We start from the raw sequence: 22,627 nt of genomic DNA, 5'->3' as shown, positions 1-22,627 counted from the left end.
TTCACATTAGTGAGCTGGCTATTGCTGGTCATGATCTGCAGTCCACAAAGTCAGTGTCACATATATACTGCTTGGGAGGCTCCCCTGGAAACTAGAATAATCCTACTCCCAGCTCATGAACATTTGAAAGAACAACACCCATTAGTTTTTCAGGAAATGAATGGAATGTAACTTTTCACAAGTACAAAATTACTTCATTTTCTAAATATAAGGGACATCCCACTATAAAAATAACAACCCTCCCTTCCCTCCCCCAACCCTACATCTCTTTCTAATTATAAAATGGTACAACCATTTCAGATTACTAATGTGAAAGCAGGAAGTAAATATATTATTATGTACATGTACAAAACACGTGAGTATTTCACACCATTTACATTCATATGAAAGAAGTCTGTTTATTGATCTTCCTTTGCAATCTGACAAGAAAAAAGTTGAGATAACCTTACAAAACAATTAGGCCCTTGCCTTATAACTCTGCACAAACATTCCAGCCAGAGGCATCTTCTTTGCAAACAGAGCAAACAATACTCTTTCAACATTCTGCAGAAGGAAGGGGCTGCTGACAGATCTTCCATGGGATCCTCCTCCAACTTTTCAGAGTTTGTGACATTCCTTCCTCTTTTGACAAATGTGGACCAAATTCTCAACTACTGAGGAAACTGTACGATGAAAGGCAAATCACTACTAGTTGTTGAGGAAATGGTGACCCTAGTCAAATTAGCTGGCTGAAAGAATAATGGCGAGAATTCCAGCAGAGGGCACCCTGCCCCTTTGCAATAACATCCCACTTAACACTAAGTACCATAGACGCCAACACAAACACAGGCTGAAAAGTCCTTTTGTTAAGTCCTTCTTCCATTGCTCCACTATCTATTACTACAGGCAACAGTTTGGTATTTTCTTCAAAAGAGCAGGATATGCTGTAATTAATGAGCTCTTATACATGAAAATTCTTTGGCTATTTAAAATCTTCACATTCTCAAAGAGAACAATATTCTGAGTTCAATAAAGCGCTCGACTTGTCTGAAACTTTTGAGGGAAAAGGGGACTAAGCATTAGACTTTCAAGATGGTGCGGTACTAAGGCCATGATACATTTTTTTATATTTCTGGATTTAGTAAGGTCAATCACAAGCCCGCAAGAGAAAACCCCGTCTCACAGTTTCATTCGACCAAGCAAACCCCCTTCACTTTTATTTATGAGCAGATTGTGAGAAAATTAAACTCGTCACTGGAAGAAACATGTGTCCATTTGGATGGTGTTTGGTCTTTGGTTTATAGAGTACACATGGTCCCCACGTTTTTCCTGCTTCTCCAAGCCCTTCACTTCAGTAAGGATGACAAGACCACAGACATTCTGTCAAGCAATGACTTTAGGTAACTCAGGTTGAGCTACCTTCCCCACAGATTTTTCTCCCTCACTCTGTTCAGACCGGCAGAACCTCTGAAGAGATGTATATTCCTGCCTTATCATTATCCTTAACAAATATTTATCAGGTGGCCAGAGAGAGAATAGCTCGGTAGTAAGTACAAATGTTAGCAGTAGCACAAGGATGAGGAGGTCTTTGATCATGGAGGTTCCTGAAGAAGCCACTTGATCATGAAGCATGCAAGGCAGGCAACATTCAGAGTATGTAAAGAGAGATGTAAATGACCTCAGCAGCTTCTCTGTAGAATGAGCAGGTTTTGCAATTACAGGGCTTGATAATTAAGGGTCTACGTCCAGGATCTGGAATCACTGCTTGAGTTTTGGGATGGTTAATTTAGTGCCATCGAAAGGCTCAAAGGGGAGAGCACGGCTACTGATCTATTGACCTATGGGTCTTTATAAATTATCGTTCCTATTACAAAGGTCCTGGAGTTGTGAGATGGGGAGGGGATCAGGGAAAGGGAAGAGGTAAGTGATGAGAAACTCACACCTGCTTCTCAGAATTAATTTATTTTTCAGGTAATCCCAACCTTGTTTGCAATCAGGAGAGCGTTAAACTCCTTAAGACGTACACATTCCCCCAAACAGGTCATCTCTAAAGCTAGGGGATGCTCGTGGATTCGGGAAGAGCATCCACGTTCATACCCTTCCATCCTCTTTTCTGACTACCTGCGGGTAAATATCCCCACCACCTTTTAATTGCCATCATCAAATGTACTTTTCAGTCCCGGCCATGCAAATAGCACAGAGGAGGGACTTCTGTGACTGCGGGGCACTCACTGCACAAGAATCTGTGTGTCTGTCACTTTAGGGGAATGGGTTTTTTTTTTTTTTTTTGGCCTCTTTTTCAGTCTTAAGGAAGAAGTGGCCTCTCAGATCACTTACAAAGAGCAAACTCTCGTGCCAAGACGCTAAGAAGCAGGAGTGGACATCGGATACGGTACAGCCCACATGTTTTTCCAAGAAATCCTAACCCTGTGGTGGGAGGGCCTGTGGTGAACTCAGAAGGTCACAAATGCTAGAGGTGGAAGATAAGAGATTAGACAGCATTCTGGAATTGTTACCTTGCCATTATTTACCTCAGGGACTTTTCTGGCAAGGAACCCTTTAAAAAAAAAAAAAGGCAATAGCTAGATTTGTGATAAAATTAGTGATATGAGAAGTGAAAATGAGGCAAACCCCATTACAGAGGAAGTTAATTTGCCTTTATAGTCAACTGGTTTTCCTCATCAGAAGTGAAAAGATAGATGCTGCCACACATTAAAAATCGCCAACAGGAACAATGATAATCAAAATAGTGACAACCCTATAGATCCAGAGCCGCTAAGGTTTTTTTTTTTTTTTTGTCCTGAAAGATGGGAAAAGGATGTGTGTGTGGGTGTGTGTACAAAGAAAGAGACAGGCAGTCAGAGAGATCCAGAGATAGAGAGAGACACACCCAGACAAAAAAGGGCAAGAAATCTAAGTGGGAGTCTATTAAAAAAACGCTACCAGAAGTGGACTCGGGCTCTATCTAGTATCACGGGGTGGGGGCTGGGTCCTCCCCGCCTCAGAGGCTGTGACTCTATCTCAGGTTTTCTGAAAGGGTTTTGATTTAATGAGGTTTCTTTGTTTTTGGTCAAGGTGATGCATTCAGTGGACAATTAAATGCCATTTATTTTTTATGCTCTGCAAGAATTTTCATCTAAACGTGATGAACATGATGCGAATAAAAGAGTCCCAAGATAGGCTATCTGTCATCATTTTTGGTTCTGAAAGGATGGCAGCTTCAGGGATGTCAGCGCACTAACTCTACTAGCCACTGGGTACCATGGTTTGATATGACCAAATCCAGACCCAGGAACATCCAGGATGTTTCCATCGGAATGAGGAAAATGCTCGAAACAAAACAAAACAAACAAAAACCTCTTTGGATGAAGGTTTGACACCATGGTCGTGATCATTACTAAGTGATGTCAGAAAAGGTAGGTGCCTTTGCTACTTCTAACTTTCTACCTTCTCCAAACTCTCCACCACTCCCTGCCTAGATGATGGAGTTGACATTTTAGTAGTGACCAAACCCTAGAGATGAAATCAATATTCCTATGCTCTATTCGTGATCAGGGCTCAGTTCTTCCCAAAGGGACTGGCCACATAGGACGTAGCAATTCCTAGGGGGTACTCTCAGTTATTCTGAGGGAATGGAGATGCTCCTTTTCTTGCCCACAGCCTTGGGGTCTAAGGGGAATGCTTACTTCCAAGTTGAGACATGGCTTCTGAGTTGCAGGTGGTCATAATTCACCAACTTGGCACCAGACGGTCACAAGCCCCAAAGACTTCTTCTCTATTGAGAAGGCTACACACAAAGTCTTGTATTTGGAGTCAGTATGTACCTTCCCATTTTTTCCTCCCAAATCCAGGCATTTTAGCTATAGTGGTGGGACTATGGGGTCCTGGGACCAGGAAAAGACCTTCTGCCAATCAGGAAGAAGGCGGACCAGGGTAAAGTTGAGGTAAAGTTAGATGACTAGAGTCTGGATTTCTCTTTGGATCCTGACTGCCACACATCAGTCCAAGGGCGGAAGTGAAGGATAAAATTTTGTCTCAGCACCAAATCAACATGCTTTGTGTGACTTTTTAAAAAACAACTGGTCAAGGAAGCAACAGAAAACGGTCATGGACATCAGTGGTGTGGTTAGAAAGATGCAGCAAAAATTTCAAAAAGGATGGTCCGCATATTTACTCATTAGAAAACAAATGGATCTCTGGGCCTCTCAGTAGGTGGCCTGGGTGGAGTCCAGTTCTTTCTGGAGGTAATTAGGTTTTAACCTTTTTACTCTGTGAGGGTCAGGGAATCTTGTGAGAATGTTGGAGAAGCTCTAGCCCTGCGCTGTCCAAGGTGGCCACGAGCCATGTGATGCGGCTGACAGCTGGAGAAATGGCCAGTCCGAACGGAGAGGTGTGTGAGCGTAAAGCATACACTGCCCTTAGAAGATTTAGTACGGAAAAAGAACGTCAGGTATTTCGTGAATACTTTTTACACTAATTACGTGTCAAAACAATAATATTGGCTTAAGGAAGGGTATTATTAAAATTACTTTTACCTGTTTCCTTTTGCTTTTTAAAAATGCGGCCAGTAGAAAATTACATGTGGGACGTGTACTGTATTTCTGTTGAACAGTGCTGGTCTAGACACTAAAGAAAAATACACGTCAAGTCTTCATACACCTCTAGAAGGTTCCCACACCCTTTGATACTCTTTGAGCTACCGGGGCCCCAGGTCAGAGTTTCTTCTTCGTTGGGGAGGAGGTGAAGTAAGCTGTGGAGGAAGGATTGTTTCCATTTTTTTTTTTTTTTGAACACGTCCCATGCCAGTTAACCTTTTTTGTTGTTGTTTGTTTAAAACTACCAAAGCCATAAGAAAATTCTTCAGAAACAAACCTTCGGTAAAGGAGAAACTTCTAGGCTCATAAAAAAATTCTTCAGAAACAAACCTTCGGTAAAGGAGAAACTTCTAGGCTCAGCGAGTTTGCAGCAGAACCTCCTTGGGGTCAGGTCCACAGGCCTCAGATTGGCCGGCTGGGCCCCTCATCCCCTATGCAGCATCTTATAGGGGCTGCTGGGCCACAGCGCACATAAGCACCCAATTCCTGATCTACCTGGTCGCTGGCAGGAAGAGAGAACACCCATCAATCCAAAAGGCATTTTCTCTCTGGGCATGAATACAACTTATATTTCCTTTGCTGTTGAATTGTCCTTCTAATTCCCCTTGACTTAATACCAAAATTTGTTTTGGGCAAAGCTGACTGAAGGAGAGGTCGGCGGTGCAGGCCTTCGCTGACCAGGAAAAAGAAATACCTGGAGACGAAGAATTCCACACTGAGAACGAAGATTTGAAAGTATCCAGAGACTGCAAACTCTGTGACTAAGTGTGGTTTTTGTTTTTATTTTGTTTGGCTGCGTTGGGTCATCGTTGCTGCGCACGGGCTTTTCTCTAGTTGCGGCGAGCAGGGGCTACTCTTCGTTCTGGTGCACGGGCTTCTCACTGCAGTGGCTTCTCTTGTTGCGGAGCATGGGCTCTAGGTGCGCGGGCTTCAGTAGTTGTGGCACATGGGCTTTGGTAGTTGTGGCTCGCAGGCTCTAGCGCACAGGCTCAGTAGTTGTGGTGCACGGGCTTAGTTGCTCTGCGGCACGTGGGATCTTCTTGGACCAGGGCTCAAACCCGTGTCCCCTGCATTGGCAGGCGGATTCTTAACCACTGAGCCACCAGGGAAGCCCTAAGTGTGGTTTTTAAAACAAGGCAAAACAAAGCAACTCCTACTTGCACTTAAAATTCAGTCATTTAGATAGTCTCAGCCACGCAAGAGTGCCAAATCCCAAAAGCTGTTACATGTTACATGTCAAGTAACTGTGCCTCCCCAAGGTAGAAAGTCTGCTATATGTCATAGCTCTCTGTCAAAAATGGATCCCCCGGGGCTTCCCTGGTGGCGCAGTGGCTGAGAGTCCGCCTGCCGATGCAGGGGACGCGGGTTCGTGCCCCGGTCCGGGAAGATCCCACATGCTGCGGAGCGGCTGGGCCCGTGAGCCATGGCCGCTGAGCCTGCGCGTCTGCAGCCTGTGCTCTGCAACGGGAGAGGCCACAACAGTGAGAGGCCCGCAAAAAACAAACAAACAAAAAGCATCCCCCAGCAAAATGCTCATTAGTGGTCCTAAGACCAGAAGGAGGCTTGGGCATCATCTTGTTAATCTCATTCACTTACAGATGGAGAAGCCGAGGCCCAGCATGCACGCTGCTCGTCTATGCCTCCTGACTCCTGGTTTGGCACTGCCTTCGTGTCTCCCTGCCTGGAGACCCTGGATTTCATCACTGCAAGTGTTGGACTCCTAGAGAGATGTGACATTTGTGAAGGTGGTGATCCTTTTCCTTGCTTTGCTGCCTACTTAGAAAGCGTCAAATAGGAAATTGTTCAAGGTGGTGAAAAAAGAGCAGCCAGGGGTCTCCCTTGACACATACACCGTGTTCCAGCAGGCAGCAAGCTCTTACAGCAGAACGAAACTCTGTTTTTGCATGAGTATGCATGTAGCGAGAAGAAGGGCCTCGTCACATACATAAATAACTCAGTGAGAGAAGCTTTCTCTCCCAGGTAACCCACGCAGCAGCATGGCCTTTCGCGGATGTCGAGGTGGTCCAGAGAAGCTATTCACACTGCCTTAGTCATCCCTGCACCTGGAGAGTCTCAATGTATTACAAAACTGCCCACTGAAAAAAATAGCACACCTCTGTCAAAAAAAGAATGAAAACAAGCAGTTTAAAAACACCGGTGGGGGGGCTTCCCTGGTGGCGCAGTGGTTGAGAGTCCGCCTGCCGATGCAGGGGACATGGGTTCGTGCCCCGGTCCGAGAAGATCCCACATGCCGTGGAGCGTCTGGGCCTGTGAGCCATGGCCGCTGAGCCTGAGCGTCTGGAGCCTGTGCTCTGCAGCGGGAGAGGCCACAACAGTGAGAGGCCGGCGTACCGCAAACAAACAAACAAAAACACCGGTGGATTTTTAGAATTCACTTTGATACCTCGTTTCCTTTCCCTCTTTGTCTCTCTCAGTCAGGAGAAACTTGACATCAACAATTCCCATGCTGTACGTTTTAGATCAAATGGTTTATCAGATCACACCTCCCTCCTCACTTGGTATCTAGACGCAGTCAGGGGAGCCTGACTGGGAAGCAATTTCTTAAGGATTTACCTAAATCCTCCCTCGAGGTCTGGCGAGGTTGAACGGAAGCATATTGGAATTAAGGTAAGACCTAGATGCTACTGCAGCCCTCACTGTGTTGGATCCAAAGATGACTGGATCTTTTCTAAAGCTTCCATCTCCTGCAGAACCCATTTGTGGAGGTAACAAAAGACTGCTGTAGCCTTGGGGAAACAGACATTTTGCTTTCGGGGAGAGTATATGGTATCTGGTTTGAAAACTAGGCTTGCAGTCCCAGTGACGGACAAGCCCTACAGCCACAGAGAATGGCGCTAATGCCCTAGTGGGAACTTCTGGGTTCAGAATTTCAGCCAAAGACTGTTAAGAATCAGATGGATTGAAATGCCTCCCTAGAGCTTCCTTCTCAAGTCACGTGGGTCCTCAGCAGAGCCTGGCAAGTGGAAGCCAGCGTGTGGAGCTAAAAAAAACGAGCAGTGGCCTCAGCAGATTCAGAGCTTGGTGTTGGGGTCTCTGGCAGCTGGCATTTCCAAGATCCACTTAAAAGAATTCAGATTCTAAACGAAAGCTGGCCTTAGACTGTTTCAAGGTGCTGAGGCACTTCCTAAAGCCATGCACACTTCATGCTGAGAGGTCAAGGCCATTAATCTCAAAGATGGAATACAAACTGGTCATAGCAGGAACTGAGGCTTCCAAACAGAACTCTGTACAAAAGCTGGAGTGAATCAAAGGAAAAACAAGAGTGAACTTAAACTACACATAGTCCTTAAAAAGAAAGCGCCAAAGAAATCAACAACATTCCCCAAATAGGAAAACAAGAAACTGAAATGAAACTAAGAAGCCCTAAGAGTGTCTTTTCAGTCTGTTTGAGGAACTTCGGAAGTGTGTGCCTACAAGGACATGGGAGAGAAAATCAGCTTTCAACGTCAAAGGGGCCGAGGCCATGAGCTGTTGTAGAGACGGAGAAACTGCATCCTGATGAACGTGACTTTGGGTATTGCTTTTCGGTACCATTCTTGTGTGGAGCGCCCTGGAGTTGCCAAGGTGGTCTGGAGGTGCATGTGCCTGGTCCAGTCTTGGGGCACTCCTCCCTTCCTTCCCCTTGGGTCCTATCATCCCTTTTTTCTATATTCGCCATTTCACGATTTCACCTCTTCGCAGTCTTGGTCGGTGGAAAGTTCTACATCAGACAGTCCAACCTCCATTGCCATGATCAGCGAGATGTCAGAATCACTGCTTATAGCTGGTTCCTGCTCACCTGGTGGGGGGAAACAGAGTTCACAGTGAACACTGAGCTGTGTCTTCAGATGCTGATTATTTCAATACAATTGCCTTTAATAACATTTCATTGAAGCCCAAGAGAAGGTATTAGGCTACTTCGTAAAAAAAAGAAAAAAAGTCTAGTTAGAGACTTTTCTCACACTACATCCCCAAATAAACTCTAAATGGGTCAAGAAGTTAAATGTAAACAAAAGAAACTAATGAAGCCAGAGGAAAATATATCTTATAAGTATATATCTAAGTAGGAAGAAAATGTATCTAACATCTCTAAGTAAGGCAAGAAGTGCTACATGGAAAAGCAATTGAGCAATTCACAGATGAAAAGATTGATAAATGTATATAAAATGCTAAAAATATTTAAAACATGACAAAAAATATTTAAAACATGAAACATAAGATCAAAGGTATATGTCACACTGGGAATATCTGCAAAAATTTCACAGAGGATTGTATTCATTTTTTTGTTTTTTTGAACTTTATTTTATTATTTTTTTTATACAGCAGGTTCTTATTAGTTATCCATTTTATACATATTAGTGTATATATGTCAATCCCAATCTCCCAATTCATCACACCACCATTCCCCCCCGCCCCGCGCCACTTTCCCCCCTTGGTGTCTGTACGTTTGTTCTCTACATCTGTGTCTCAGTTTCTGCCCTGCAAACCAGTTCATCTGTACCATTTTTCTAGCTCCACATATATGTGTTAATATACGATATTTGTTTCTCTCTTTCTGACTTACTTCACTCTGCATGGTAGTCTCTAGATCTGTCCATGTCTCTACAAATGACCCAATTTCGTTCCTTTTTATGGCTGAGGAATATTACACTGTATATACGTACCACATCTTCTTTATCCATTCGTCTGTCGATGGGAATTTAGGTTGCTTCCATGACCTGGCTATTGTAAATAGTGCTGCAATGAACATTGGGGTGCATATGTCTTTTTGAATTATGGTTTTCTCTGGGTATATGACCAGTAGTGGGATTGCTGGGACATATGGTAATTATATTTTTAGTTTTTTAAGGAACCTCCATACTGTTCTCCATAGTGGCTGTATCAATTTACATTCCCACCAACAGTGCAAGAGGGTTCCCTTTTCCCCACACCCTCTCCAGCATTTGTTGTTTGTAGATTTTCAGATGATGCCCATTCTAACTGGCATGAGGTGATATCTCACTGTAGTTTTGATTTGCATTCCTCTAATAATTAGTGATGTTGAGCAGCTTTTCCTGTGCTTCTTGGCCATCTGTATGTCTTCTTTGCAGAAATGTCTGTTTAGGTCTTCTGCCCATTTTTGGATTGGGTTGTTTGCTTTTTTAATATTGAGCTGCATGAGCTGTTTATATATTTTGGAGGTTAATCCTTTGTCCGTTGATTCATTTGCAAATATTTTCTCCCATTTTGAGGGTTGTCTTTTTGTCTTGTTTATGGTTTCCTTTGCTGTGCAAAAGCTTTTAAGTTTCATTAGGTCCCATTTGTTTATTTTTATTTCCATTACTCCAGGAGGTGGATGAAAAAAGATCTTGCTGTGATTTATGTCAAAGAGTGTTCTTCCTAAGTTTTCCTCTAAGAGTTTTATAGTGTCCGGTCTTACATTTAGGTCTCTAATCCATTTTGAGTTTATTTTTGTGTATGGTGTTAGGGAGTGTTCTAATTTCATTCTTTTACATGTAGCTGTCCAGTTTCCCCAGCACCACTTATTGAAGAGACTGTCTTTTCTCCATTGTATATCCTTGCCTCCTTTGTCATAGATGAGTTGACCATAGGTGTGTGGGTTTACCTCTGGGCTTTCTATCTTGTTCCATTGATCTATATTTTTCTGTCTGTGCCAGTACCATATTGTCTTGATTACTGTAGCTTTGTAATATAGTCTGAAGTCAGGGAGTCTGATTCCTCCAGCTCCGTTTTTTTCCCTCAAGACTGCTTTGGCTATTCGGGGTCTTTTGTGTCACCATACAAACTTTAAGATTTTTTGTTCTAGTTCCGTAAAAAATGCCATTGGTAATTTGATAGGGATTGCTTTGAACCTGTAGATTGATTTGGGTAGTGTAGTCATTTTCACAATATTGATTCTTTCAATCCAAGAACATGGTATATCTCTCCATATGTTGATATCATCTTTAATTTCTTTCATCAGAGTCTTACAGTTTTCTGCATACAGGTCTTTTGTCTCCCTTGGTAGGTTTGTTCCTAGGTATTTTATTCTTTTTGTTGCAATGGTAAATGGGAGTGTCTCCTTAATTTCTCTTTCAGATTTTTCATCATTAGTGTATAGGAATGCAAGAGATTTCTGTGCATTAACTTTGTATCCTGCAACTTGACCAAATTCATTGATTAGCTCTAGTAGTTTTCTGGTGGCATCTTTAGGATTCTTTATGTATAGTATCATGTCATCTGCAAACAGTGACAGCTTTACTTCTTCTTTTCCAATTTGTATTCCTTTTATTTCTTTTTCTTCTCTGATTGCCGTGGCTAGGACTTCCAAAACTATGTTGAATAATAGTGGTGAGAGTGGACATCTTTGTCTTGTTCCTGATCTTAGAGGAAATGCTTTCAGTTTTTCACCATTGAGAATGATGTTGGCTGTGGGTTTGTCATATATGGCCATTATTATGCTGAGGTAGGCTCTCTCTATGCCCACTTTCTGGAGAGGTTTTATCATAAATGGGTGTTGAATTTTGTCAAAAGCTTTTTCTGCATCTATTGAGATGATCATATGGTTTTTATTCTTCAATTTGTTAATATGGTGTATCACGTTGACTGATTTGCATATATTGAAGAATCCTTGCATTGCTGGGATAAATCCCACTTGATCATGGTGTATGATCATTTTAATGTGTTGCTGGATTCTGTTTGCTATGATTTTGTTGAGGAGTTTTGCATCTATATTCATCAGTGATATTGGTCTGTAATTTTCTTTTTTTGTAGTATCTTTGTCTGGTTTTGGTATCAGGGTGATGGTGGCCTCATAGAATGAGTTTGGGAGTGTTCCTTCCTCTGCAATTTTTTGGAAGAGTTTGAGAAAGGTGGGTGTTAGCTCTTCTCTAAATGTTTGATAGAATTCACCTGTGAAGCCATCTGGTCCTGGACTTTTGTTTGCTGGAAGATTTTTAATCACAGTTTCAATTTCATCACTTGTGATTGGTCTATTCCTATTTTCTATTTCTTCCTGGTTCAGTCTTGGAAGGTTATACCTTTCTAAGAGTTTGTCCATTTCTTCCAGGTTGTCCATTTTATTGGCATAAAGTTGCTTGTAGTAGTCTCTTAGGATGCTTTGTATTTCTGCGGAGTCTGTTGTAACTTCTCCTTTTTCATTTCTAATTTTAATGATTTGAATTCTCTCCCTCTTTTTCTTGATGAGTCTGGCTAATGGTTTATCAATTTTGTTTATCTCCTCAAAGAACCAACTTTTATTTTTATTGATCTTTGCTATTGTTTTCTTTTTTTCTATTTCATTTATTTCTGCTCTGATCTTTATGATTTCTTTCCTTCTACTAACTTTGGGTTTTGTTTGCTCTTCTTTCTCTAGTTCTTTTAGGTGTAAGGTTAGTTTGTTTATTTGAGATGTTTGTTGTTTCTTGAGGTAGGACTGTATTGCTATAAACTTCCCTCTTAGAACTGCTTTTGCTGCATCCCATAGGTTTTGGATTGTCATGTTTTCATTGTCATTTGTCTCTAGGTGTTTTTTGATTTCCTCTTTGATTTCTTCAGTGATCTCTTGGTTATTTAGTAATGTATTGCTTAGCCTCCATGTGTTTGTGTTTTTTATGTTTTTTTCCCTGTAATTGATTTCTAATCTCATAGCACTGTGGTCAGAAAAGATGCTTGATATGATTTCAATTTTTTAAGATTTACTGAGGCTTGAATTGTGACCCAAGATGTGATCTATCCTGGAGAATGTTCCATGAGCACTTGAGAAGAAAGTGTAATCTGCTGTTTTTGGATGGAATGTCCTATAAATATCAATTAAATGTCTCTGCTCTATTGTGTTATTTAAAGCTTGTGTTTCCTTATTAATTTTCTGTTTGGATGATCTGTTCATTGGTGTAAGTGAGGTGTTAAAGTCCCCCACTATTATTGTGTTACTGTCGATTTCCTATTTTATAGCTGTTAGCAGTTGACTTATGTATTGAGGTGCTCCTATGTTGGGTGCATATATATTTATAATCGTTATATCTTCTTCTTGGATTGATCCCTTGATCATTATGTAGTGTCCTTCCTTGTCTCTTGTAACATTCTTTATTTTAAAGTCTATTTTATCTGAAATGAGTATCGCTACTCCAGCTTTCTTTTGATTTCCATTTGCATGGAATATCTTTTTCCATCCCCTCACTTTCAGTCTGAATGTGTCCTTAGGTCTGAAGTGGGTCTCTTGTAGACAGCATATATATGGGTCTTGTTTTTGTATCCATTCAGCAAGCATGTGTCTTTTGGTTGGAGCATTTAATCCATTCACATTTAAGGTAATTATTTTTTAAACTTTTTTTTTTTTTTTTTTGGCGGTACGCGGGCCTCTCACTGTTGTGGCCTCTCCCGTTGTGGACCACAGGCTCCGGACACGCAGGCCCAGCGGCCATGGCTCACGGGCCCAGCCACTCCGTGGCATGTGGGATCCTCCCAGACCGGGGCACGAACCCGTGTCCCCTGCATCGGCAGGCGGACTCTCAACCACTGCGCCACCAGGGAAGCCCTAAGGTAATTATTGATATGTATGTTCCTATGACCATTTTCTTAACTGTTTTGGGTTTGTTTTTGTAGGTCTTTTCTTCTCTTGTGTTTCCCACTTAGAGAAGTTCCTTTAGGATTTGTTGTAGAGCTGGTTTGGTGGTGCTTAATTCTCTTAGCTTTTGCTTGTCTGTAAAGCTTTTGATTTCTCCATTGAATCTGAATGAGATCTTTGCTGGGTAGAGTAATCTTGGTTACTTTTATCACTTTAAATAAGTCATGCCACTGCCTTCTGGCCTGTAGAGTTTCTGTTGAGAAATCAGCTGTTAACCTTATGGGAGTTCCCTTGTATGTTATTTTTCATTTTTCCCTTGCTGCTTTCAATAATTTTTCTCTGTCTTTTATTTTTGCCAATTTGATTACCATGTGTCTCGGCGTGTTTCTCCTTGGGTTTATCCTGTATGGGACTCTCTGCGCTTCCTGGACTTGGGTGGCTATTTCCTTTCCCATGTTAGGTAAGGTTTTTACTATAATCTCTTCAAATATTTTCTTGGGTCCTTTCTCTCTCTCTTCTCCTTCTGGGACCCCTATAATGCAAATGTTGTTGCATTTCATGTTGTCCCAGACGTCTCTTAGGCTGTCTTCATTTCTTTTCATTCTTTTTTCTTTATTCTGTTCTGCAGCAGTGAATTCCACCATTCTGTCTTCCAGGTCACTTATCCATCCTTCTGCCTCAGTTATTCTGCTATTGATTCCTTCTAGTATATTTTTCATTTCAGTTATTGCATTGCTCGTCTGTTTGTTTGTTCTTTAATTCTTCTAGGTCTTCGTTAAAACATTTCTTGCATCTTCTCGATCTTTGCCGCCATTCTTTTTCTGAGGTCCTGGATCATCTTCACTATCATTATTCTGAATTCTTTTTCTGGAAGGTTGCCTATCTCCACTTCATTTAGTTGTTTTTCTGGGGCTTTATCTTGTTCCTTCATCTGGTACATAGCCCTCTGCCTTTTCATCTTGTCTGTCTTTCTGTGAATGTGGTTTTTGTTCCACAGGCTGCAGGATTGTAGTTCTTGTTGCTTCTGCTGTCTGCCCTCTGGTGGATGAGGCTATCTAAGAGGCTTGTGCAAGCTTCTTGATGGGAGGGACTGGTGGTGGGTAGAGCTGACTGTTGCTCTGGTGGGCAGAGCTCAGTAAAACTTTAATCTGCTTGTTTGCTGATAGGTGGGGCTGAGTTCCCTCCGTGTTGGTTGTTTGGCCTGAGGCGACACCACACTGGAGCCTGCCTGGGCTCTTTGGTGGGGCTAATGGCGGACTCTGGGACGGCTCATGACAAGGAATAGTTCCCAGAACTTCTGCGGCCAGTGTCCTGTCCTCACGGTGAGACACAGCCACCCCCTGCCTCTGCAGGAGACCCTCTAACACTAGCAGGTAGGTCTGGTTCAGTCTCCTATGGGGTCACTGCTCCTTCCCCTGGGTCCTGATGTGCACACTACTTTGTGTGTGCCCTCCGAGAGTGGAGTCTCTGTTTCCCCCAGTACTGTTGAAGTCGGGCAATCAAATCCCGCTAGCCTTCAAAGTCTGATTCTCTAGGGATTCCTTCTCCCATTGCTGGACTCCCAGGTTGGGAAGCCTGACGTGGGACTCAGAACCTTCACTCCAGTGGGTGGACTTCTGTGGTATAAGTGTTCTCCAGTTTGTGAGTCACCACCCAGCAGTTATGGGATTTGATTTTATTGTGATTGCACCCCTCCTACCATCACATTGTGGCTTCTCCTTTGTCTTTGGTTGTGGGGTATCTTTTTGGGTGCATTCCAGTGTCTTCCTGTCGATGACTGTTCAGCAGTTAGTTGTGATTCCAGTGCTCTTGCAAGAGGGAGTGAGAGCACGTCCTCTTACTCCGCCATCTTGAACCAATCTTTGAGGACTGTATTCTTAACAGAGAGCTTTTAAATAAATAAGAAAAACTAAGATTCCAACAGAAAAATTGGTAAAGGTTACTGTTATACAGTTCACAAAAAATGTAATATAAATGGACAATAAATATCAGGTAAAAAGAAGCTATTCTTATTTTTTATGAAATATTCACTCTTTAAAAAAGAGTGTATTACAGTTAAGGGTACATTGAGGTAGGTATTTTGATCAACTGCACTCACAACTGTGAAATTTTCACTCAGTAATTTCATTTCCAGAATGCATTATAGAGAAATTATCAGAGATGCAAAACTATTCATTTAAGCATTATTTATAGCAGCAAAACATTGCAAGAAGCCCAACAGTAAATAATATCTCAGTAAACTATATTTCTTCTAAAGGACAATCTTCTGGTTATAATCACTAAAGTGGTGTTTCCAGAGAGTTTGTAGTGCAGTGAAATCGACCGAGAAAGTTAAGTAGAAGCAAGAAAACCAAAAATGTTAATAAGAGTTGTCTCAAGTTTTAGTGTTTATAATTATTTTCTTTTCTTTAAAAAAATTTAGTTTTACTCCTAACCATTCTTCAATGAACAGATATCATTCATTCACTCAAGACATAATTATTGAGTCCCTCCTTTGTGCTAAGGCTTATGCTAACTGTAGGGATATAGGTAAGAGCGAGGCAGTTCCAGACCTCAAGGAGCTTACTGTCCAGTAGACAGGCAGACCATTTACTTGTCAATTACCACCCAACAGGACAAGCACTTTGCTGGAAGATGTACCGGTTTTATAGGAGCAGGTAATGGGGCTACATAACCATTTAGTGAATCAAAGAAGGCTTCCCACAGGCTGTGATATCTAAACTGAGTCCTATAGGATAACTTGTATTTTAGCCAGATGAATGAGAAAGATGAATCTTTTAAGCACTAGCAATAGCATACACAGATGGCTGTAGGTGATAGGGAGCCTTGTGCAGACGGACATCAGACTGTATTTAAATATGACTGGGATGCAGAGGCAAGCTAGGGAGTATGAACAGGGAGGCTGGGGAGCTCAGCTGCCTGTAAGGCAGCTTTAAAACCAGAAGATCTTGTATGTTCCATTACCCTTCAGAAGAAGTACGCAATTAAAAGACCAACAAAACATTTAAGTGCTAAAGAATGCGGACGGTTATAATACACTTTTGCTCTCATAATCATTGATATAATTTATTTCATGTTGAAGTGCAGTTAAGAAAAATATATGAGTTTCATGAAGGGTAGTGAATTCTTCAGATGTTTAAAAGGAGACAGAGAACTAACAAAGAGCTTTGGTCTTAGAATGAGTTTTAGAGAAATGAGGTATTCCACAGGGATATACCTAAAGACTGAGATCTAAAATGTTTCCCAGACCCAAAAGTGCATGAGGTTCGTAGAAATGTAGACAGATCAATGGGTAGAATAAAACTTTGGAAGCAGATCTTGGAAGATAGAAGTACAGTATTTAGTCTTTGAAAATGGTGACATTCAACAAAAATTCAATAAAACTAGTCATTTAGAAAAAGGTGAAACTGGATTCCTGCCTCATACTGTATACATTCTAGGCTGGCTAAATATCTGTGTCTATATCTGTATCCACATCCATATCTCTATCTGTATCTATACCTGTATGTATAGCACATCTTTATTTTGTGTGTGTGGTACTTCCTTCCCATTTATCCTCCTCTCCAGAGCCATCTGGTACCTTCCATCCCTGACCTTTGGGGAATTCTTTGATGCAGACTAGGATGGCCCTCCCCTTCCTGCTTCGCACTTGTTTTCTCTGCAGGGCTGTGGCTTGCTGTTGTGTAGGCTGCACTCAGCACCACCTGGAGGAAGCTTTCACTCTGGAGGCTGAGTGAGCAGTGGGCACTGAATTTCAGCTGGATACAACCTGCATAGCCAGGGAAATGACCTCGCTCTGATTTTTAGGTCCACTAGGTCAATGACCCCTTATTTTTTTCCCAGTTGCCCAAATTTTGCCTTTGTCTCTTTTTACATTTTCCCTGTCCATGTTGGTCTATGCCTTACAAACATCCCTTTGCTATAGTTTTTGTGGGGTTTTAGGAGTGGCTGGAAGTAATTTCATGTGTTCAATCCACTCTTTTTACTCAGTGCTCTCTGTAAGCATCACTTTTACAATGAGAAAATTATATACTGAAAATTATATTTATGAGATCTGGGATCCTATCTTACTTTAGGAGATGGTATTCTAGTCTCGGCTATAAGTAACTACACATGTTACTTGGTATAAGTCACTTTCTCCTTTAGGACTAGAGTTTAAATGTCTATAAAATGAGAGTTTGTTCTAGATATCTTAGAGTCCTTTCCAGTTGTTACAGTTTATTCATGTATATGCTGATGCCAATCTAGCACAGGTCCTCATACATGGCAGGTGCTCAATAAATAATTATTTAATAGAATTACCGGTGAGAAAGAGTTGTGTTTCTTTTGTCATAACCCTTCAACATGTTGCTTTCTATTAAAATGTTTTTTCCTTAATCAAAAAGAAGGTTTGCTAGTGTATATTTAGTACAAGTATGTACTAAATGGGAGAAATCACTACTTTGAGGTGTAAAGAAACCTGAAATATTCTTATTCCTGGAGATAAAAAATGAGGGCCAAAGATATGGAAGCAACCTAAGTGTCCATCGACAGCTGAATGGATAAAGAAGATGTGGTATATATACATATATACGTACAATGGAATACTACTCAGCTATAAAAAAGAATGAAATTTTGCCACTTGCAGCAACATGGATAGACTGGGAGGGTGTTATGCTAAGTGAAACAAGTCAGACAGAGAAAGACAAATACTGTATGATATCACTTATATGTGGAATCTAAAAAATACAACAAAACTAGTGAATACAACAAAAAAGGAAGCAGACTCACAGATAGAACAAACTAGTGGTTACCAGTGGGGGGAGGGGGAGGGTCATGATGTGGGGGGAGTGGGAGGCACAAACTACTGGGTGTAAGACAGGCTACAAGGATGTATTGTACGACACAAGGGAATATGGCCAATATTTTGTAATACCTGTAAATGGAGTGTAACCTTTAAAAATTATATAAAAAATTTTAAAAATGAGGGCTGTACTGTAGAGATATATTCTCTCCCTTCCTTTCCCCCTTCACCTGCCCCTCTTTCTCCTTCTCCTTCTTGTTCTTTTGGGCGATAGTCCATGAACCAATTTAGTTCACAAGAAGCCAAAAATGACAGCTCACAAGTAAACTATAAGTCAACGGAAGAGCTCACCATGGAGTGATCTTATAGCTTTCATATGGAGCTAGTACAAAAGGAAGCACAGATGAGAGTTGACTTGTGTAGAGATAGCTTACTGTACCTGCAGCTTTTCACCTACACTCCTATCTTCTCAGCCACCAGCCTCAGCAGATTTCAAGGATTCATTCTCAGCGTGGTGTTTTCTAAATCGGAATGTGTGAATTGAAAGAGAAAAGGGCTGTGGGGATTGCTATAACTATGGGCTGTTGAATTCATGGGGCTATTTTGGAAATTGTCCTGCACTGCTCTAGGCAAAGATGAATTCAAACCAATAAAGATAGAGATTTTCCAAAAATGGTGCAATTTTCATGATGTGACATTGCATCAGTCACAATATCTAATCATCTTCCATGCCAAAACTTAAAAAAATGATCTGAAGACATCTGAAATTATTCTTTACTCTGTCCTGTGTTTTTAATTGAACTCGGTTTGCTCCATATATATATATATATTTTTAGAAGATGCTGGGTGTAGGAGTTTATTAATTAATTTATTTTTGCTGTGTTGCGTCTTTCGTTTCTGTGAGAGGGCTTTCTCTAGTTGCGGCAAGTGGGGGCCACTCTTCATCGCCGTGCGCGGGCCTCTCACTATCGTGGCCTCTCCTGTTGCGGAGCACAGGCTCCAGATGTGCAGGCTCAGTAGTTGTGGCTCACGGGCCTAGCTGCTCCATGGCATGTGGGATCTTCCCAGACCAGGGCTCGAACCCATGTCCCCTGCATTAGCAGGCAGATTCTCAACCACTGCACCACCAGGGAAGCCCTGCTCCATAATTTTTAAAAGCAGGGTTTTATCCTTTAATCAAGGCAGATGTTTTACTTTGAGGCCAAAATAATACAAATAAAAATGTTGACACTAAAACATTTAGAAGGTTCTCTGTAGGCGGTACTAACTGAGGAGTGTAAAGTAACAATTAACAATAATATAAATGTTCACCGAATTTTATCTTCTTCCCTGAAAAAGCTAATATAAAATGAATGCAAAAATAACATTGGCCTTTACTGAATTCTCACAATAACCCTTTGATGTGGGTATTATTATTCCTATTTCACAAACAAAAAAGAAGCCTTAGTCCCTTTGACACAGTAGTATAATACCTACTTGACACACTTTCCTCTCTTGGTTTCATGCATTGTAAGGACATTGAGAGAATTTAAACAGGGAGTAATATGATCTGCTTAATATTTTAAAGGAGCACTCTTGCTGTTACGTGAAGAATAGATTGGTAGGTCAAGGGTGGAGATAATCCAGAAGAAACCACGGCAGCAAAACAGATGAAGCATGGTGGTGGCTTGTTGTAATAGGAATGGAGGTAAGAGGACAAATTGAAGTGATAGTTTATTTTTTACTACTTTTTTATTTTTATACAACTTTAAAGGTTACTTTCCATTTACAGTTATTACAAAATAATGGCTATATTCCCTGTGTTGTGCAATACATCCTTGAGCCTATCTTATACCCAGCAGTTTGTGCCTCAATCCCCCACCCCTAAATTGCCCTTTAACCCCATCCCCACTGGTAAGCACTACTTTGTTCTCTATGAGTCTGCTTCTTTTATGTTTTATTGACTTCAGCATAGAGAAGGTATTTTGGTGGATTTAAAGACTGATCCCAAGTATCTAATGCTCCGTCTTGAATCTCTTTATCACAATGTTAGAAAGCACCTGATTAGATGGTGAGCAGAAAACACTGTTTTAAATGGAGCTTTGTGACCGATTTTGTTGATCCATAACTACTGCTGTCACATATTTCCACATTTAATTCTAAGTAAAATCCATCAGTAGGCTAACTGTGGTTAACCCCAAAATTCTTAGTGGCGGGATTTATTTTTATTAATTCCATTTAGTCCATAAGTGATTAATATCTTTGGTTTATTCCTTTCCTCTTTAATACATAAAGTGTTACCTAAAGAGTCACAGGTTTCCCTTTGTGAAATGGACACTGCAGTTGTAGTTCTGCTGGGGGTTTGATATAACTGTCTATAATGGTGGGGCTGGATGACTTAAAGTTCCTTCCAACCTGAGATCTGGCCTGTCCTGTCTTGGGCACATCGGGCCTATCTTACTTCGCTGGCTCAGGGCCACCCATTGTCAACATTCCCATTTCAGAATCCCACCGCACTCTTTCAGAAGTAGGAGGCACTTGGGCTTCCCTGGTGGCGCAGTGGTTGAGAGTCCGCCTGCCAATGCAGGGGACACGGGTTCGTGCCCCGGTCTGGGAGGATCCCACATGCCGCGGAGCGGCTGGGCCCGTGAGCCATGGCCGCTGAGCCTGCACGTCCGGAGCCTGTGCTCCACAACGGGAGAGGCCACAACAGTGAGAGGTCCGCGTACCACAAAAAAAAAAAAAAAAAAAAAAGAAGTAGGAGGCACTTGGTAAATGTTTGTAGCAGTGAAATTGAATTGAAGTCCCTCTGTGGACACATAGGGTGTCAAGTTTTATATTTTATTAACTAATAACAATATTAGTGCTTATTGTTAGTAATATGCCAGGGACTATGCTAAGTACTTTAAATAGATTGAATATTCACAATTAACCTATGACATAGGAAGAATTATTATTTCTATTTTCAGGTGATAAAACTAAGGCTCAGAAAGGTACATGGCAGTAAGAGTTGTATCCAGAATTTACACCAAGGCCTGTCTGACACCAGCGTCCACAAACTTGACCATATCTGTACTTCAGAGTTGAGCTTCTTAGCCTGAGGATTAGTGTGGACTTCTGGGGGAGTCCAGGTACGCAAAATTACATACACACTCCTGTGGTTATGTGCATTTATGCATTTTTCTGGTGAGAGGGTTTACTTTTACCAGATTCTTACAGAAACCACAAAAGGCTGAGAAGCATTCACTTAAGAGGTTTTCCATCCTGGGTAAGCTGAAGAACACATTGCTGCCTGCAACAAGAGTGGCTTGGCTTCTTATTAAAAAAATGCATCTTTTGGTTTACATTTCACTGACCATGTGTTTTACTAACTTGACAGGACACTTGTCATATGAAGTCACCGCCTCCCTACTTAATTGTGTCTATACGATGGTTATTCACAGCTAAAGCAGACAATTATCCATCCCGGAATGAGGTTTGCTATTTACTCTCCTGCCTGACTTATGAAAGGAGGCATAGAGCCGTAGCAGGCTGGAATAAGTCCCGTTCTGTTAGGAATGAACAAACATTGCCCTCAGAGTAAGTGTTCTCTGTGTCGAGAGAAAATAAGGGGGGGGATGAACGTAATCCCCCAGGTGTCCTGATTCTCCAGTAGCCTTGATGTTCACACGCTGGGAACTGTTCTGCATCACATGAAAGCTTATTTTTCCCCATGTACTTGAAAAATACGTTTTCAAGGAAAAAAAGCATCCTTCTCCGTTGCTACTGATGCTTATCTTTTTGAAAATAGGACATTTCCGATCACCCTGTATTATACAAAAGCACCATGGGGGAGACATACAACCAGACTGGCTGCCTTATAATATCGCTGTCTTTTCATTTCTTTTCAGAATGAAGGTTTTTTAGGGTTGGAGCACTGCTTATATACTCCTTGTCGTAATCTAAGCGGGAAAGTTAGTTTGATTTCAAACGCAGAGTGTTTCCAATAAGGAAATGTATTCCTTTCACATGTGTTCCTTGCTTTTCTCTCTTTTGCTTAACAAGAATTTCTGGGGAGATAAACTTCCAGTTTCGTTTAAATTTTCCCTCTTATGAGTGGCTTCTGCTGTGAGAATGGTAGGCCTTTGTGTCACTTTCTTCAGAGGCTGTGCAATCATAATAGCTGGAGTGCAGGACTGCTTCCTATGTTCCAGGCGTTGTTCTAAGCAATTACATGTTATGTATGTCATCCTTACAAGGATGCTCTGGAGTAGGTGGATGATTACCCCGATGACTGCTTCCCATTTTGCAGGTGAAGTCAACTCGTCCACGGTCAAAAACATAGAAAGAGGCAGAAATGGAATCCTGACCCAACAGCCAGTGCTGTTGACAGCTATGCTATTCTGCAATGGCACAGCTGCTAGATTTCTGTTTGGCTGCTAGGTTGTTCCTAAAGACAATGCTTGGTCACCTTAGAGAACCAAGCATTCCAGGCTTACAATATAAATTAATCCACTTGGCCAAGTGACTCCTAGAATTGTTCAGATATAACTGGCACTTTTGCCTTTTTAAATGCTTGCTCCATAGTTATAGACATGGCGAGCTCAAATCAGGAAAATTCTTTTTCACCTGGGGACGTTTAAAGCCTTGTTCTTATTCTGACTTGGTAAAGGAGAACTCCCTGGAAATTTGGATATTAAATAAGATCATAAGTTAGGATTTCACTCTCTGCTTTTATCTCTTCATCATCAGTTTTCTTTCCCTGTG

The 22,627-nt window shown here is 41.5% G+C and overlaps 1 protein-coding gene across 1 annotated transcript in view; it reads right to left on the bottom strand.

The window, feature by feature from the left end:
• Positions 1–378: 378 nt before the first annotated feature.
• The window catches only part of RNF150 (ring finger protein 150), a 252,109-nt gene continuing 229,860 nt past the window's right edge, over positions 379–22,627 (bottom strand). Inside the window, exon 7 of the mRNA XM_019926509.3 lies at positions 379–8,373. Coding sequence (XP_019782068.1) covers positions 8,255–8,373 — 119 coding nt within the window. The 3' untranslated portion in view covers positions 379–8,254. The remainder of the gene's footprint in view (positions 8,374–22,627) is intronic.

Source organism: Tursiops truncatus, chromosome 5 (genome assembly GCF_011762595.2).
Source record: "Tursiops truncatus isolate mTurTru1 chromosome 5, mTurTru1.mat.Y, whole genome shotgun sequence".
In the NCBI taxonomy this organism is placed as follows: Eukaryota; Metazoa; Chordata; class Mammalia; order Artiodactyla; family Delphinidae; genus Tursiops; species Tursiops truncatus.
This window is presented reverse-complemented; position numbering and strand designations above follow the sequence as displayed.